The 15,783-nt window shown below is 51.0% G+C and overlaps 5 protein-coding genes across 5 annotated transcripts; 4 read left to right on the forward strand and 1 right to left on the reverse strand.

Moving 5' to 3' along the window:
* Positions 1 to 580: 580 nt before the first annotated feature.
* Positions 581 to 2,656, forward strand: T069G_03700 (FAD binding domain-containing protein; the record flags this gene model as incomplete). Its single annotated transcript, XM_056170910.1, has 5 exons — positions 581 to 857; positions 928 to 2,199; positions 2,259 to 2,353; positions 2,417 to 2,497; positions 2,564 to 2,656. The coding sequence occupies 5 exons, from the start codon at positions 581 to 583 to the stop codon at positions 2,654 to 2,656; spliced, it is 1,818 nt and encodes a 605-aa protein (XP_056031802.1).
* Positions 2,657 to 3,194: 538 nt separating this feature from the next.
* Positions 3,195 to 4,796, forward strand: T069G_03701 (uncharacterized protein; the record flags this gene model as incomplete). Its single annotated transcript, XM_056170911.1, has 2 exons — positions 3,195 to 3,246; positions 3,310 to 4,796. 2 exons carry the CDS (start codon positions 3,195 to 3,197, stop codon positions 4,794 to 4,796), a joined length of 1,539 nt encoding a protein of 512 aa, XP_056031803.1.
* A 732-nt stretch (positions 4,797 to 5,528) lies between these two features.
* Positions 5,529 to 6,332, reverse strand: T069G_03702 (RNase H domain-containing protein; the record flags this gene model as incomplete). The annotated part of the gene is made up of 1 exon (XM_056170912.1): positions 5,529 to 6,332. One exon carries the CDS (start codon positions 6,330 to 6,332, stop codon positions 5,529 to 5,531), a length of 804 nt encoding a protein of 267 aa, XP_056031804.1.
* Positions 6,333 to 8,912: 2,580 nt separating this feature from the next.
* On the forward strand, positions 8,913 to 10,772 carry T069G_03703 (major facilitator superfamily domain-containing protein; the record flags this gene model as incomplete). Its single annotated transcript, XM_056170913.1, has 1 exon — positions 8,913 to 10,772. The coding sequence occupies one exon, from the start codon at positions 8,913 to 8,915 to the stop codon at positions 10,770 to 10,772; it is 1,860 nt and encodes a 619-aa protein (XP_056031805.1).
* Positions 10,773 to 11,729: 957 nt separating this feature from the next.
* On the forward strand, positions 11,730 to 15,336 carry T069G_03704 (kinesin motor domain-containing protein; the record flags this gene model as incomplete). Its single annotated transcript, XM_056170914.1, has 2 exons — positions 11,730 to 12,224; positions 12,313 to 15,336. The coding sequence occupies 2 exons, from the start codon at positions 11,730 to 11,732 to the stop codon at positions 15,334 to 15,336; spliced, it is 3,519 nt and encodes a 1,172-aa protein (XP_056031806.1).
* Between the last annotated feature and the right edge of the window lie 447 nt (positions 15,337 to 15,783).

The following is a 15,783-nucleotide window of genomic DNA, read 5'->3' on the forward strand; positions in this document are numbered from 1 at the left end:
AGCAACGACGACTTGTCTTCGGCATTGGCGTTTTGGTTAAGGAAGGGTTATAGATGGAGTTTAGCAGGGTTTGTGAATATTGTCTGCTATTCAAATACGCATAACCACACCATAATGGGCGGTTACCGGTGTTAGGGGTTGGGTTAATTTTGGCATCCATGGATTGGATATGGCATGGACACTCGGAGTTGGCTATTGCTGAGGGAAATCTGTTTACATTGTGCTGGGGGTTTGATTGGTTCGATTTCTATACCATTAGAAGTTTCTTGCATTTCGTGTGGTATAATGAAGAATAGGTAATAAACATTGAATTCTTCAGTATTCGTATTCTCCGTTGAAAGACTACCGTGAAATGCCGAATCTAACACCGACCCGCCGCTAACATCTTCTAAGCACTGACTTACTGACATCTTTGGCCCGCCCCCACCATTGCAAAAGCTAAGCTTCGCATTTCGCAATCGCCATCGATCATTTTCAATGCAACTCAACCACACTGCAAACTGAGCGTCTGCTGTACTTTGCGTGCGGCAGCTGTCCCAGATCCAGGCCGCGGGCCCAATAGCATCGAATAAGCAACCAAATGCTCAAGTGTGGTTCGGCAGCGCATCCACTGCGCCGCGCACAGGCTCTGCGGAGCTTGGCTGCGGTGCGACCCGGAGCAGCTGCGCGACACTATGCGACAGAGATTGAGCCCAAGGCGCCGAGGCAGGGCAATGAGCAGAAGCTGGGGAGGTCGTTCCAGGGCCAGGTCATGGGCAGCATCGGGGCTCGTCTGAGGAGGGAGCGCGAGCAGCGCGAGCAGTACGAGAAGTGGAGGGACATGAACGACCCTGCGAGGAATTGGATGCTGACTTTCTGTATGTGACGGGCTGCTGCTGGCTCTACAGCTGTCTCTTTTCCGTATACTGACATTTCTGGCGTCTTTAGTGTTCTTATCGAGCGTTGGCATTTCATACTGGCTGGGTACCTACTGGCCGCGAGAACCCGAGCAGACCTCGACGTTGCCCTTATCCAAGACGAGACCACCGGCGCATAACGTCAAGCTGGAGAACATGCAGGCGGCATGGGCGGACTTTGTCAAGATTGTCGGAAAGGAAAATGTCAGCACGGACGAGGACCAGATAACTGCGCACTCTACATCGGACTGGACGAGCCACAAGGCCGGACCTGACGACCGTTCGTTCTGCGTGGTGTATCCCGGCTCAACGGAGGAGGTGTCGGAGATTATGAAGATCTGCCACCTGAGGAAGATTCCGGTCTCTGCCTACAGTGGAGGAACTAGCATTGAGGGGCAGTTTACGCCGACGAGGAAGGGCATTTCCATCGACTTTGGCCGGATGGACAAGGTTCTGGCCTTGCACGAGGATGATTTGGATGTGGTTGTTCAGCCTGCTGTTGGTTGGGAAGAATTGAATAGGGAGCTTGGAGAGAAGGGCCTGTTCTTCCCTCCGGACCCTGGCCCAGGAGCCATGATCGGAGGCATGGTCGGAACTGGATGCAGCGGCACCAATGCTTACAGATATGGCACAATGAGGGAGTGGGTTCTTAGCTTGACGGTTGTCATGGCAGACGGCACCATTCTCAAGACTCGGCAACGCCCTCGCAAGAGCTCTGCCGGCTACGACCTCACAAAGCTCTTTATTGGATCTGAAGGCACTCTCGGTCTGGTGACGGAAGCTACGCTTAAGCTTACAGTTAAGCCCGAGTCTATGAGCGTCGCGGTGTGCTCATTTCCCTCGATTCGCCACGCAGCCAACTGTGTGAGCAAAGTTGTCGGCAAGGGCATCCCCGTTGCAGCCGTGGAGATTTTGGACGACAACCAGATGAAGGTCATCAACATATCCAAAACCACTTCTCGCACATGGACTGAGGCCCCTACCCTGTTTTTCAAGTTTACCGGAACACCCAGCGGCGTCAAGGAGCAGATTGCGCAGGTCCAAGCGCTCGCCTCGCAGGCCGGCAGCAAGTCATTCGAGTTTGCCAAAAACGAGACTGAGCGCGACGAGCTGTGGAGTGCGAGAAAGGAAGCGCTCTGGAGCACCATGTCGGCGAAGAAGGAGGGCGATCGGGTCTGGACTGGGGACGTGGCTGTTCCGATGAGTAGGCTGCCGCAGTTGATTGAGGAGACCAAGGCGGATATTCAGAAGAGCGGGCTGTTTGCGTCTATCGTTGGGCATGTTGGAGATGGAAACTTTCATAGTAAGTAACATTTGGCGGAGTCTTTGAGTGAATGAGGCATGTTGCTAACCGGAGAAAAGCTATTCTTTTGTACAACGATGCGCAGCGGAAAAAGGCCGAGGCGGTTGTTTCACGGATGGTGAAGCGGGCAGTTGAGCTCGAGGGCACAGTTTCTGTAAGTCGAGAACTATTTGACAAGAGAAGGGAAAAAAGCTTCACATACTGATCTTCTTGACAGGGAGAGCATGGCGTTGGTTTGGTTAAGAGAGACTACCTGCCTCATGAACTTGGGGAGACGACGGTGGATGCGATGCGCCAGGTAAGTCATACGAGCCACTCTCTTATACTCAACCTTTTTTTCATGAATATTAACGTGGGGATGTAGATCAAAAAGGCCTTTGATCCTCTGTGCTTGTTGAACTGCGACAAAGTTATCCGTATGCAGAAGCCCAAGAGCGGCGAGGTCAAGGAATGGTGAGGCCTTGAATGAGGAGTCTGATGAGGTTGATATCACGAGGCCCTAACCCTCCATGGAAAACTGTACTGTACTATATAACATGTATTTAAAACATCACCTTTTTTGGACAAGAGACGCAATATCTGCTCTCTGTCTCAGCTCTATATTGGCAATATTGAAATCCGATGCATTCAAGTCACAAGCAACAAGCATCAAAATGCTTATCTAATCTCGCGCCCCACGCTATGCCGTCATCGGGGCAATCACAGGGTGCTGGTCCCTGCGCCAACTCCAAGCTCGTGACATTGCCAGCTGCTGAACGGCCCCAAATCAGCAACATTCCAGCGCCTCTTGGACCTTCATAACTGCTGCATAAGCAAATATTCCGAAATCATCGTACTATCGACGAATGCCTTTGTATTATCTTCACCCCCAAATAGCTCAACAAAGAACCGACGATTGATAAACCGCCCCGCTATACGTTCGTGCAAGAGTGTTGTCACTGCGTTTCCAACCCCGCTGACCCCTGGGTCTTGTCGCGTCTTCATCATCTCTCTCCATGTCGCTCTTTACCGCACAGCTTCATCCTGGACGGGCTCTCGGGTTCTTCAGTAAGCAGAATCTAACCTAGACTCCAAAACTCTCTTGAGACCCCGACTCACCGTATCTACTAGCCCTTGGCGCGTCCCTCCACGATGTCCTGACCCGAGTCAAGGCAGAACCGCAAGCGTTCCCGAAGCTCGAAGTCCTCTACTCCCGAGACCAGCCCGTCACCGAACCAGTATGCGTCGTGCTGCCACAAAACGGCATCAGGCTGCGCTTCGACGGCCCTGAGCAGCGCCTCCGCCTGATCGAAGTCATCGACTTTACAAAGAGCCACATCACCTTTAAGGATCGGGATCTGGTACGGCCGGCCGGCGCCGCTGCTCCCGAGGTGCCGGGGGAATCATCGGCGGGACCTACCTTTCGGCACATTTACCATCGGCTACTGGGACCGACTTACGCGGGCGAGTTCATTCCTCCGGCGGCATCTCAGGGCAACGGAACGTATGTCTTGTCGTATCCCGGCGTGGCCTTTAACTTTTCCGTGCCCACCTCTGTATACTCTGCCGACAAAGATGTCGTTTCGCTGCTTTCTGCTTCTTCATCGCAGATTGCGACTTCTATGGCTGTGTTTAGTGGTAATTCTTGGGCGGAAGTGCGGCCGACGCTGTGGACGGAGGTTTTGCCTAGCGTCAAGGTGACTTCAACCATACCTCGTGGAAAGGACGTTTACCCTGATGAGGTATCCTTGATTCGACTTCACGGCGGAGGCAAGATACAGCTATTTCGGAAATGGACAGCGAGCTCTTTCTGGATCATCCTTGGTGAGACCACGCCACAGGATCTCGTGGCGGAGCTTGGACCGCCGAATGCGATATACCGTAAGAATGACCAGAAGATGGTCATTCACAAGATGCGAGCCGCTAGTAATACACATGGCCGCCCTAATGTGAAGGACTTGGGTCGGCCGGATGAGTCGACGGATACGGACCAGTCGTCGATGCATACCGGCTCTGACGAATCAGATAATGAGGCCGCGGTAGAAGATGAAGGGGGGGATAATGCGTCTGGAGAGTGCTTCTACAACTACTTTTATTTTGGCTTTGACATTCTCATGTCTACGCCCGTACCGCCTTCGAGCCTGCCGCCAGGAGAGACACAAGTACCAGACGATATTGGTAATGGAATCAAGACTCACGCTCGCGATCGACTGGTTGCGACGAAACTGGTACTCCACGGCAACATCCCCGGCTCCTATGAATTCAACCGCCATCGACGATGCCGCTGGGAAATTAGCTACCTAGATGACTTCTTGGCCAGTAATGTTGGCCCCGTCAACTCCGAGATGGAATTCAAGACGATTGAGAATCTCATGAGTAGGAAATGGGAGGGCGCCTACCCCACAGACAAGACTCAGCCGCGGCAAGGGGGTATGGTCCTGAACCGTGGCTGGGGCGACAGTCCGGGCAGCAGTTGCGAGTTTCTCGGCGGTTGGGAAGAGAGCGGCGCGAGGAGGCCGGAGGCGAATGGCGATTCTACGACGACGCTGTATGGTTTTCCTGGGATGGTTTTTGAAGTCTTGAGGAATGACTATGTTAACACGCTGACGGTGTTTTGAGTTTTGGAACACTCAAGGGATGTTTACGGGGGATGAATGGGGAAGGGTTGGGGGATTTTGCATGCTAATCATTCTGACGAGAGCGAAATATTTGTAATTCTGAGGCTTGTCGTTTTTGTCATTATTACTACTTGGGATGTTTGTTGGGTGTTTTGGGTTGGGATATCATGCATGGCATTGTGTAAACGTGCTTTAACCTTGGATTCATATTCATAGCTTTTTTGCCTCTTAATACAGATGGGTTTACTTTGCAACTTGGCTTTTGTCATGTTCCTGACTGACAGTTAGTCATTAACCCTAATAACCATAACTCCTATCCTACAGTCCTTTGTAGACTATGATTCATCCCCTATGAAGTCTTTCTTTTCCAGCCAGGGGTCTGTTGTCAATGGCACTCCATCGGCTAAACAGAAAAGCCGTGTCATTCGCAGTTAATGTCATCATTTAGACATTTATTCTTCTCCGATCGGCCTTAAAGGCTGCCATCTCGGAATTATCGGGGTGTTCCACAAATATTCCTTCATGATGACCTCGATTCACGTAGGTTAGTTGAGTAACTCTGCCTTGTGTTAAGAGCGGATCGTATTTTTCATCATGCGGATTCTTCCGTGCTTGCATGTTGTTGTTCTTGCGTAATTGCAATGCATTGCGTGTCCATCGGTTCAACCAAGCAACCTGGTCGATTACTCGGCATATCTAACCGATCCATTTCGGAGACATTCTCTGTTGTTGCTAGCCATGTGTTTTCACATCATTTGACAAAGGTTCCGTGTCCCAATTTAATCCTTCCGGGAGGAGCATGCCGACATTTTGATGATTTGCTGCGTACCGGGCTGCAGTGTCGGCGAGGCAGTTACCTTGAACCCGAGAGTGGCCTGGAACCCAGCGCAACTCGATTTGGACTTCATTGCCGTAAAAATAGTGTGAAATGCTCATGATTTGGCGTAGAATGGGATCGCAGAGCGATTGGGCATCGGCGATGGCGATCTCTCGAAGCCTGGATATCCTTTTCAGCGCCTCTATGCAATCGCTAAAAATGGTCACTTTGGACCACCTAGCCTTTCCATTGGAATGTTTCTTATTGTCGTCCAGGTAAAGCGCCCTCTCTGCCATGGCAATTGTCAAAGCATGTGCAATGGCAGCAACTTCGGTGAAGATGGTGTCTCGACCTCGGCTGGTTGGAGTAAAGTATTTCATGTTCCAGTTTTCATCTCTCCTAGTTTTGTAGACAACAGCAGCACCGGATGGAATGATTGATGTATGCTCGACAGTTGGTGGTGCCGAATTAAGTCTTGAATTTACGATAGAAGAGCCATCTGAATAGAAAACGCGATGACGGCGACCGAAATTGCAACTGAAAATATGTAGTGCCGTTCTAAGAGCGTTTTCCCTTTGGGGTATGACAATGTTGGCGCAGAAGCTGAATTCGTGAGCAGCATTGATTTTGGTCAATTCTTTGCTAAACTCGATCACTTTGTTAACGCTGCTTATATAGCGAGCGTTTTCTTGTGCAATCATTCTCTCTTTTTTACCCATGTTAACAGGGCCGATTTGTTTTGGGTCAATATCGTCTTTTAGTGCTAGAGCTTTTGTATTGCTGCGAAATAAAGGTGATAGAAACAGATGGAATGGACTGGTTTGAGAGCAGATGCAAGAGGAGCAACGATGGTTCTACGTGACGGCGTTTTTAATAAGCCTGTTCTTTCAAGAGAATCTTTTGCTGCCATGAACCTCACCTTGATAGTGTTGATCAAGTATCTTTGCATGATTTTTTGTTGGCTACAGATACTTGTTGATCACTTGGATCTATTTCATCGTTACTTGGTGAAGATGGGATGTCCGAGTACAACTTGGATAACTTGATGCACAGGTGTTTTGCACATGTGACGTTTGGCCACTTGACTTGCTGTGCGCCACCGAGCCACTGACTCAAATCTTCCATCATTTCTGGATTGCTTCAACTATCTAGAGTAAGCTCATAGCCTATCAGAATTCTATCAAGGCATATCATTACGTGTTACTGCTATAGTACTAAAGCAAGTAAAAAGAGAGCGAGCATGAGTCTTGTAGTGAAGTACACCAAAAATAAACCTGGAACCCAAAGAGGTCGGGGAATACGCCGTATTCACGTATTCTCGGTACGTACCAGCGATCGCCGAACGGAATAATTCCTTCCCACGTCGGTGAATCGCGGCCCAAGGAGCTAATTGTGGAGTGCTTGCCTCGCTGTAATAGTCATTGGAGCTGGCTTTGCTGGATATAGGCAGGCACTACTCGTACTAAGATGCTAATAAGATGCCAAGGTAGGCACTACGGCAGGTTCCGATGGCGCTCCTTCTTGCTGCACCTGATGCATGGTGGGATGGATATGAATGGAAGGAACTTTTAATTTATTAGTCAGTCAGTGAAAATGCTCATGCAAAACGAAAACGAGTGACGCGCAAAGATTGGCCGGCCGTGAAGCCACGTTCTAAGCATTCTCTGGATTCGGGAATTCTCTCCGGGTTGCCTCTCTGACAGCACAGCACAGCACAGTGGCCAAATCACCTTCCGCAAAGCACATGCAGCACATGCAGAAAATTCAGATGAAAATGCTACTCCATTACTGCGTCCACTTTGCAGGCTTGGCTTCCCCCGTTATGGATCTAGCCTGGGCGGGAGCGAAAAAAAGAACTTTAACAGGCAAAAGAATGCCGCGCGGGGCAGCAATTTTTGTGGGCTCTTCAAAACTCTGACTCTGACCGGGTCCATCCAGCCAGCGCAAAGGGGGGGAGCAAACAATTTGGGCAACGAGTGTGATTGCTTGGGATGTGATTTGGTGATGTGGTGATGTGGCCGGATGATGATATGCTCCGAGGTAAGTGATTCTACCGAGGGGATGTCAAGCTTGAACTCTTATTGATTCCTAGGTATTCTATCTAACGGAGTCTGACGAACAGCGAATGCTTTGCCTCTGTCAACCAACAACCAGACTACAAGACAAAATGAAAATCACCATAGGGCGCGCGTGGTAGTCTGTTTTAACTCGCCTTCGCTGTTCGGAGTTGTGCAATCACCGGGGGGAGATGCACTTACACACTAGCCCCTCGAGCTCACCAGGCATCGGCCACTATCAAAGGGGGGGGAGCAAAAAGAACCTTGAAACCAATTTATTGCCGAATCCTTAAATCCAGCTCACCAGCCGCCGCCATTGGCCTATCTCACCAGCCCAATGCTGGCACCCGCTCTCGGCCGATGCCCTGCAGGCCGGTATGAAGCCTCGCCCCCACTACAGCAAAAAGGTCCAACACCGGCAGAGTGGCCGGAAGGCGTGTTTTGCGGTGAGAATGGGCCATTATTACGAATGCAGGACGCACATCCTGGGGTCGGAAAGGGCAAACATCGTACCAATCGGCCGTGACAGAGGCACGCGCCAAGCTCAAGCTGGAACAACGGGCGCCATCGACGGCGATACACGGGTCCTGAGCTCGCACGAGGCTGATCTTGGCGATATTTTCATCTCTAGGCAGGGCATTAACAAGCAATCCTGCTCATTGTCGTCTTTCTCAAGATGCATTTTCAAGGCCTAAATCCTGCGCTTGTCCCGTGCCGGGTTCCGGGAATCGGGCCAAGCCCACGCCGAACTCGAGCAGCCCACTCTTCGTACATACGAAGTACGAAAACAACGGCGTATAAGTGGGCCGGCCGACGAGCTGTAGCATTTCTTTTCTGGCTCTCGCTTGATTACAAACGCGAATGCTTGACGCATTTCGAGGTTCTTGCTCACCTTCTCTGCCGGGGAGGGGGGAGACTATCGGAGCGCTACCTTTCTATATAGTAATAGTGTCCCCCGTCGACAACCATCCCTTCTGCCCATACTCTTCAGGCTTTTCTTCTTCTTTCGCCTTCCCCTATCTTTTTCAACTTCTCCCCTTTGTCTTACTGCAGCCGCTGCCAAGGCAAGGCAAGGATTTGGATTTTTCTGTTCCCAAGCAGAGAGCCAAGAGAGAGAGAGTCCAAGACAAAATCGCCACGAGGAGTCGGCGTCCGCTCGCCACGCGAAAGCTCCACCAAAAAGTCTCAGCCGTCCAACCCTAACCCATCGAGCTGTGTCTCACAAGCCATCGACGCCTCACAATGGCTGTTGATCAAGCCACAACGCCGGATAGGCGCACCAGCTCAGATGACACAGTCAATCCCGCGCGCAGCACAGATGGCGAGATCAAGGCCATTGAGGCTGGCCTCGGAGTCGACAAGGAGCTGGGGGAGAACAACATTGGCATTTCAACGCTAGAAAAGGATGAGACGGCATCAGCATCGGGTTCAACAACAGCTCCGGCCGCCGGAGGACCTCCGGCGCAAGGGCCGCCCGCAGACGAGCCGGAAGCTGGTCGGACCAAGGTCGAGACGTTTCTCGTCATCTTCGCCCTGTGTCTGGCGCTGTTCCTGGCTGCTCTTGACATGACCATCATCACCACTGCCATCCCGACCATCTCCAACCACTTTGGCTCCAGCGCTGGCTACATCTGGATCGGAAGCGCCTATCTGCTCGGCAACGCTGCGTTCGTGCCCACATGGGGCAAGATTTCTGACATCTTCGGCCGCAAACCAACCCTCATCGTGAGCGTCGCCATCTTCTGGATTGGATCGCTACTATGCGCTGTCAGCACCAGCATGGGCATGCTCATTGCTGCCCGTGCCATCCAGGGAGTCGGCGGTGGTGGCACCATCGTTCTTCCCAACATCTGCATCTCTGATCTCTTCTCTATGCGCAAGCGAGGCATGTATTTTGGTATCCTCGGCATGGTTTGGGCCCTGGCCTCGGCCATTGGACCTATCCTTGGTGGTGTCTTCACCAGCAAGGTCTCATGGCGCTGGTGCTTCTATATCAACCTGCCCCTGGGCGGCATTGGCCTGCTCATCCTCATCTTCGTCCTCAAGTTGCACAACCCTCGCACGCCAGTCAAACAAGGATTGGCTGCCATTGACTGGGTCGGTAACATCCTCATCATTGGCGGCACGCTTATGCTGCTCTTTGGGCTTGAGTTTGGTGGTGTTCAGTTCCCCTGGGACTCCGCTGCCGTCATCTGCCTCATCGTCTTTGGCTTCGTCACCATTGCCCTCTTTGGTATTTATGAGAACCGAGTGGCCAAGTTTCCCGTGATGCCTACTCGACTTTTCCGTGGCAGGACAAGCATTGCCGCCTACGGTCTGTCCATTATGCACGCCATGACCTTCATGTCTGGCAGCTACTGGCTTCCCCTCTACTTCCAGGCCGTCTTGGGTGCCACGTCTCTTCTCTCCGGTGTCTACATCTTGCCCTATGTCCTGGCCCTGTCCTTCACATCTGCCCTCACAGGTGTCTTCATCAAGAAGACGGGCAACTACAAGATTCCCATCATTTCTGGACTGTTTATCATGACCATAGGCTTTGGTCTCTTCATTGACCTAGGTGCCAGGGCAAACTGGGCCAAGATCATCATCTTCCAGATCATTGCCGGTATTGGCGTCGGTCCCAACTTCCAGTCACCTCTCATTGCCCTGCAAACCAATGTTGAGCCCCGCGATATTGGAGCTGCTACTGCCAGCTTCCAGTTCCTCCGTCAACTTGGAACGTCTACTTCTGTTGTCATTGGCGGTGTCATCTTCGACAATGAGATGCAGAAGCAGCAAGCCTTTCTACAACAAGAGCTCGGGCCCGAATTGGCCGCCAGATTTTCCGGCTCTGAGGCTGCGTCAAGTGTATTCCTGATTGCCAGCCTCGATGGCCATCAGAAAGAGGTGGCTCAGACAGCCTACTGGAACGCCATGCAAAAGATGTTCATCGCCTATACCTGCTTCGTTTCCTTGGGTCTCTTCATCAGCCTCTTTGTTAAGCAGAAGACGCTCAGCAAGCAGCATACAGAGCACAAGACGGGCCTCACATCTCTCAAGCAGAGGGAAGACACGAAGAAGAAGCAACCCGACGTTGAGAAAGGCGTGGAGGCTGCGGAGTGAAAGAGGCAAAGCATTATTGTCTTTCATCAACAACAACAAAAGTTTTAATTTCATGTTTCTTTCCATTGGGTTACGGCGTTGATATGTTTTGGAACGGAAGATGCATGAAGAAGATATCCAGCATTTCAGAGATAGATATTCTCATCCAATGATGAGTCGTTTAGCATACCTCTTCTCTTGGCTACATTGTTCATATGCTTTAGATTTGTTTATAGTTGGAGGTCACTACTCACCACTTACGACGCTAATAAAACACGCACTATTGATGATACAGAGTACGGAGCGCTTTGTCCCAGTAAATGTAAATGCATGTCTCATTCCATGTAAGACAGACTGCCGATTATTCGTGTTTGAGTTCATGACAGCTTGATCTTGAATTACATAATCTTCAAAACTAACACCGTTGCTGTGGCGACGGCCGCTAAAGGTCCACCCCTGCCTGTCATTGTTGTGCCAGGTACCAAGAACCAAACAATAAGAGGCATTTAAGCGTATAATGCCTGTACTTCTACTTCTAGTAGCTTGAGAATTACGGAGCCCAATTCTGTACCAACCCAAAATTGCTTCTTACAAGCAGCTCTAGTGTGTGTATTTCCGTAAACAGGTCTTTTTCAATGGTGGCACCCTGGCTACTCCTGCACATGTCCACATCTCGCACAGATCTTTTTCCAGGCCCCTCATCGCTAAAGATAATTGAATCTGGACGCTGTCTTTCTATCTTTTGAAAAGTAATTAAATGCGAACTCTCAGGTCTCCCTTTGTGGATTTCATGCGCATTGACCAGGAGGCACTCCAGACTTGAGGTACCTTGGTACCTCCTAATCGCCCAGGGCTCCACCGCTATCCCCGCCTAAGGAATTATCAACAACAACACTCTCATCATATCCATACACATCCTTAGACAAAAAAAATAAACGAAGGCTACCAACCGGCAGTGGTGGTCATACCGCCGTCAACATGGCTCACCTTCGAACACGTTCCGATCGAGATCCTACTCGGCCTACCATGAGCTCGTCAAACATACGAACAAGCGCCAGCATGCGAGGCAGCACGCGTCCGGGCAGCGCCAGACCCTCGAATGCCACAACAAATCGACACCTGGCCGCCGCGTCGCGGGTCGACCGGTCGAGCGCCATGTCCCCTGCAGACCCGGCGGCGACAGCAGGTGGAACAAAGCGCAAGGAGCGCGACTTTGAGGCCGACGTGGTGGTGGGCGGAGGCGAGGAAACAAACATCAATGTCGTGGTGCGATGTCGCGGGCGCAGCCAGCGGGAGGTCAAGGAGAACAGCGCTGTGGTGGTGAATTCAGACGGCGTCAAGGGGAAGGTGATTGAGCTGTCGATGGGGGCCAACGCGCTGAGCAACAAGACCTACAGCTTTGACCGCGTTTTCTCGCCGGCCGCTGACCAGTCCATGGTGTTTGATGATACAGTGAAACCTATTCTGGAAGAGGTTGGTTTTCCTACGCAATCCGCTCCTGGTCTGATTCCAAGAGTGGCATACGCTCTCTCATATTGGTATATGCTAATGAATTGGCCAGATGCTCGCGGGCTATAACTGCACGATATTTGCCTACGGCCAAACAGGGACAGGCAAGACCTACACAATGTCAGGAGACATGTCAGATACGCTAGGCATGCTCTCTGACGAGGCCGGCATCATTCCCCGAGTCTTGCAGCAGCTGTTTAATAAACTCGAGATCGAAGGTAGCGACAATTGCGTCAAGTGCTCTTTCATCGAACTGTACAACGAAGACCTCCGAGATTTACTCTCCGCCGACGAAAACGCAAAGCTAAAAATTTTCGATGACACCTCAAGACGGGGTCACGCAACCACACTTGTTCAGGGCATGGAGGAAAAGCACATCAAAAACGCTGCCGAGGGAATCAAGGTGCTCCAGGAGGGCAGCCTGAAGCGCCAGGTAGCAGCGACCAAGTGCAATGATCTAAGTTCCCGAGGCCACACCGTCTTCACGATTACGGCATATGTCAAGAAGCCCAACGATCAAGGGGTGGAGGAGCTTGTGAGCGCCGGCAAGTTGAATCTGGTAGATTTGGCTGGAAGCGAAAACATTCAGAGATCAGGCGCAGAGAATAAGCGAGCCACCGAAGCTGGCTTGATCAACAAGTCGCTGCTCACTCTAGGGCGAGTCATCAATGCTCTGGTGGATCGCAGCCCTCATATTCCCTACCGAGAATCCAAATTGACTCGCCTTTTGCAAGATTCGCTTGGTGGCCAAACGAAAACATGCATCATCGCCACCATTTCTCCCTCAAAAAGCAACCTCGAAGAAACGATATCTACACTCGAATACGCATTCCGCGCGAAGAATATCCGAAACAAGCCTCAGCTTCATATGATGACGAAGAAGATGCTTCTGAAAGACTTTACTCTTGAAATTGAGAAGTTGAAGAGCGAATTAATAGCTACTCGGCAACGTAACGGCGTTTACCTTTCCAACGACATGTACGAAGAGATGACTGCACAGAGCGAATCAAGGAGGATTGTATTAGAGGAACAGAGTGCGCGGCTCGAGACATTAGAAACGAACCTACGGAACAAGGTTCAGGAGCTCTTTTCCCTCAACATTTCATTCATGGGCATGAAGAAAGAGAATGAAGCCACCAAAGCACAGCTGGAAGATACTCAGGGCGTTCTCGATCAAACAGACATTGTCCTCGCAGCGACTCGCCAGACGTTAGCAGAAGAGACGGAACTGCGCAAGGCCCACGAGGAGACGGAGGAGAAGCTGACGGAAATCGGCAGTGTACTGATTGACAAGCTGCAGAAGACGGTCAAGGACGTCAATGGCCTACACGCAAAAAACAAGCGCAAATCGGACCTCCACTTGTTGAATCGGACGGCGTGGAACTCATCCCAGTCTCAAGTTGCTGAGATAACGTCAATGGTAGAGCGACGGGTCCGGGTCTTCCAGCAGGAGCAGCAGGAACAAATCTTGAGCGTATCAAGACGAATGGAGACCTTTGTTGAAGAAGAGCTACAGAAGCTGTCTGCTACACAAGCCTTCATGGACGAGAACTTTGAGACCTTTGCAGAGTCCAAGAGACAGCTCTTGGAGCAGAAACAGCGATCCAAAGAAGACATGGACGAGGTATTGGAAGAAATCAAAGAGATTCGTGACAACGTCAAGGAGCGGGTTAGCGAAAGTCTTCAAGCCATCTCACATGCCGCAGAGAAGATTGCAGGGGATGTCTTGAGCGAGATGTCCGGCTTCCACGAACAACTCCATACTTCGTACAGCTCCTTGGGCAAGGATTTCAAGTCCATTTTTGAAGATCTCGTCCGGCATATCACTACCCAGCGTTGTGAGTCTGACAACCTGAGGCGACAGTTGCAAAGTGCCACCAATACTATTATGCTCCAAAACGCCAGTATCTCAACTCGCATGCAAGAGGCGTTGGAGGAGGAGAGGCGGCAAGGGGCTGAGGAACGCCAAAAGCTTTTGGCCCAAATCTCGGCCCTGATCACGACCCAGGCCGAAGCACAGGAGAGCCGATTCGCAGATAGAACCCTGCAGATGCAGAAGAGCATGGCCGACTACAACACCTCTCTCGAGGGGGCCATTACTCAGCACAACCAAGGCATGGATGCCTGGGACGAAAAAGAGGCTGAGCTGCTGGAGGAAGTCAAGAAGTCGCGCGATCAGATTAAGACAAAGTTGAAGGACGACTGGAACGCGGCAGAGGAACGCAGCACCACCATACGAACCACAGCGAACCAAGTGCATGCTGAGACCGTACGCGTGGTGGGTGTTCAGATTGATGATTTGGACATCCAGATGGAAGCTATGGACGACTTTGTGGCTCGTGCCAAGTCTGAGAGCAACGCCCATCATGAAACACATTCGCAATCCCTCCAGGCTCTGTACAACACGGTGGATCAGTCATTTGGCAACATCTCCACTCACTTCAAGACCACGTTTGATCGCGTCAAGAACCTCGGCGAGGTCATGGACCTTGACGCCAGCGATCTGCACAGCAGCCTTGAGCCTCTGACTACTCAAATATGCCAACCACTATCGGGCCTGCGCGACCAGATTGGCAAGACAGCACTCCAGGATTATCGGCCCACTGGAGAAACTCCTCAGAAGGCACAGTACCAGTTCCCCACGAATTTGCCTCGCACCCAGACACACGATACCATCCTTTCGAAGCTTGATGAAGACCTTTCTGGCCTAACCGAGGCCGAAGACGATGCCGACGATAATACGATTGTCTTTACCGACCTGGATGCCCCTTCAAGGAAGACTAGCAAGACAAGCACACCAGAACGTCCATCGATTGAGAGCAACTCAGATAGGAGTGCGAGCCTGCGCGAAGTCAACCCTAACGTGTCAACAAGTCTCTCCGCCAGTGGCATTTCCTTTGAGCCCCGCTCAAGCACCATGTCTATCGCATCGGATAACTCGCTATTTAAGCGCAATGCCCGTCCCGCGCGAGCGAGCCTGGGGAAACATAACAAGGTTGGCGAGGGACGTGAGAATCTACCCCTGACGGCTCTAGCGGAGAGTATGGCTAGAAGAAAGAGCCCGCGGATAAATTAAAACACAAAAAAAAGGAAAGAAAGAAAAAAGACGTCAAACTGAGATTTGATATAATGACTTGGTTAGAGAAAAATGATTTGGCCTTGTTGTTTTATTTGGACTTTTACGCTGAAGGGGAGGGATCTGATTTGCCTACATTTGCAAGCGATGCATGTATGCGTCTTCATGCATTCATTGCCCCTTTTAACATCATCATCATTGTGTTGTCTTTCGAGGAGAAAGGAAGGGGGAAAGGGGGGATCACGGAGTTTTTAGGTCGGTCATGAGCGGTGCAAAGCGCAATCTTTTTTTCTTTTGTCGGGCTATACAATATTAGCCTTGGGATGGATTCCAACTTTTCTGGGAAGAGGTTGGGTTGCTTGAGTACTTATGGGTGGTCTTTGTTTTATATCCAGTCATGGATGATGGATTGGGGTGGGCTGGGTTTACTGATTTTTTTCATATTCA

This window comes from Trichoderma breve, chromosome 2 (assembly GCF_028502605.1).
Source record: "Trichoderma breve strain T069 chromosome 2, whole genome shotgun sequence".
NCBI lineage: Eukaryota > Fungi > Ascomycota > Sordariomycetes > Hypocreales > Hypocreaceae > Trichoderma > Trichoderma breve.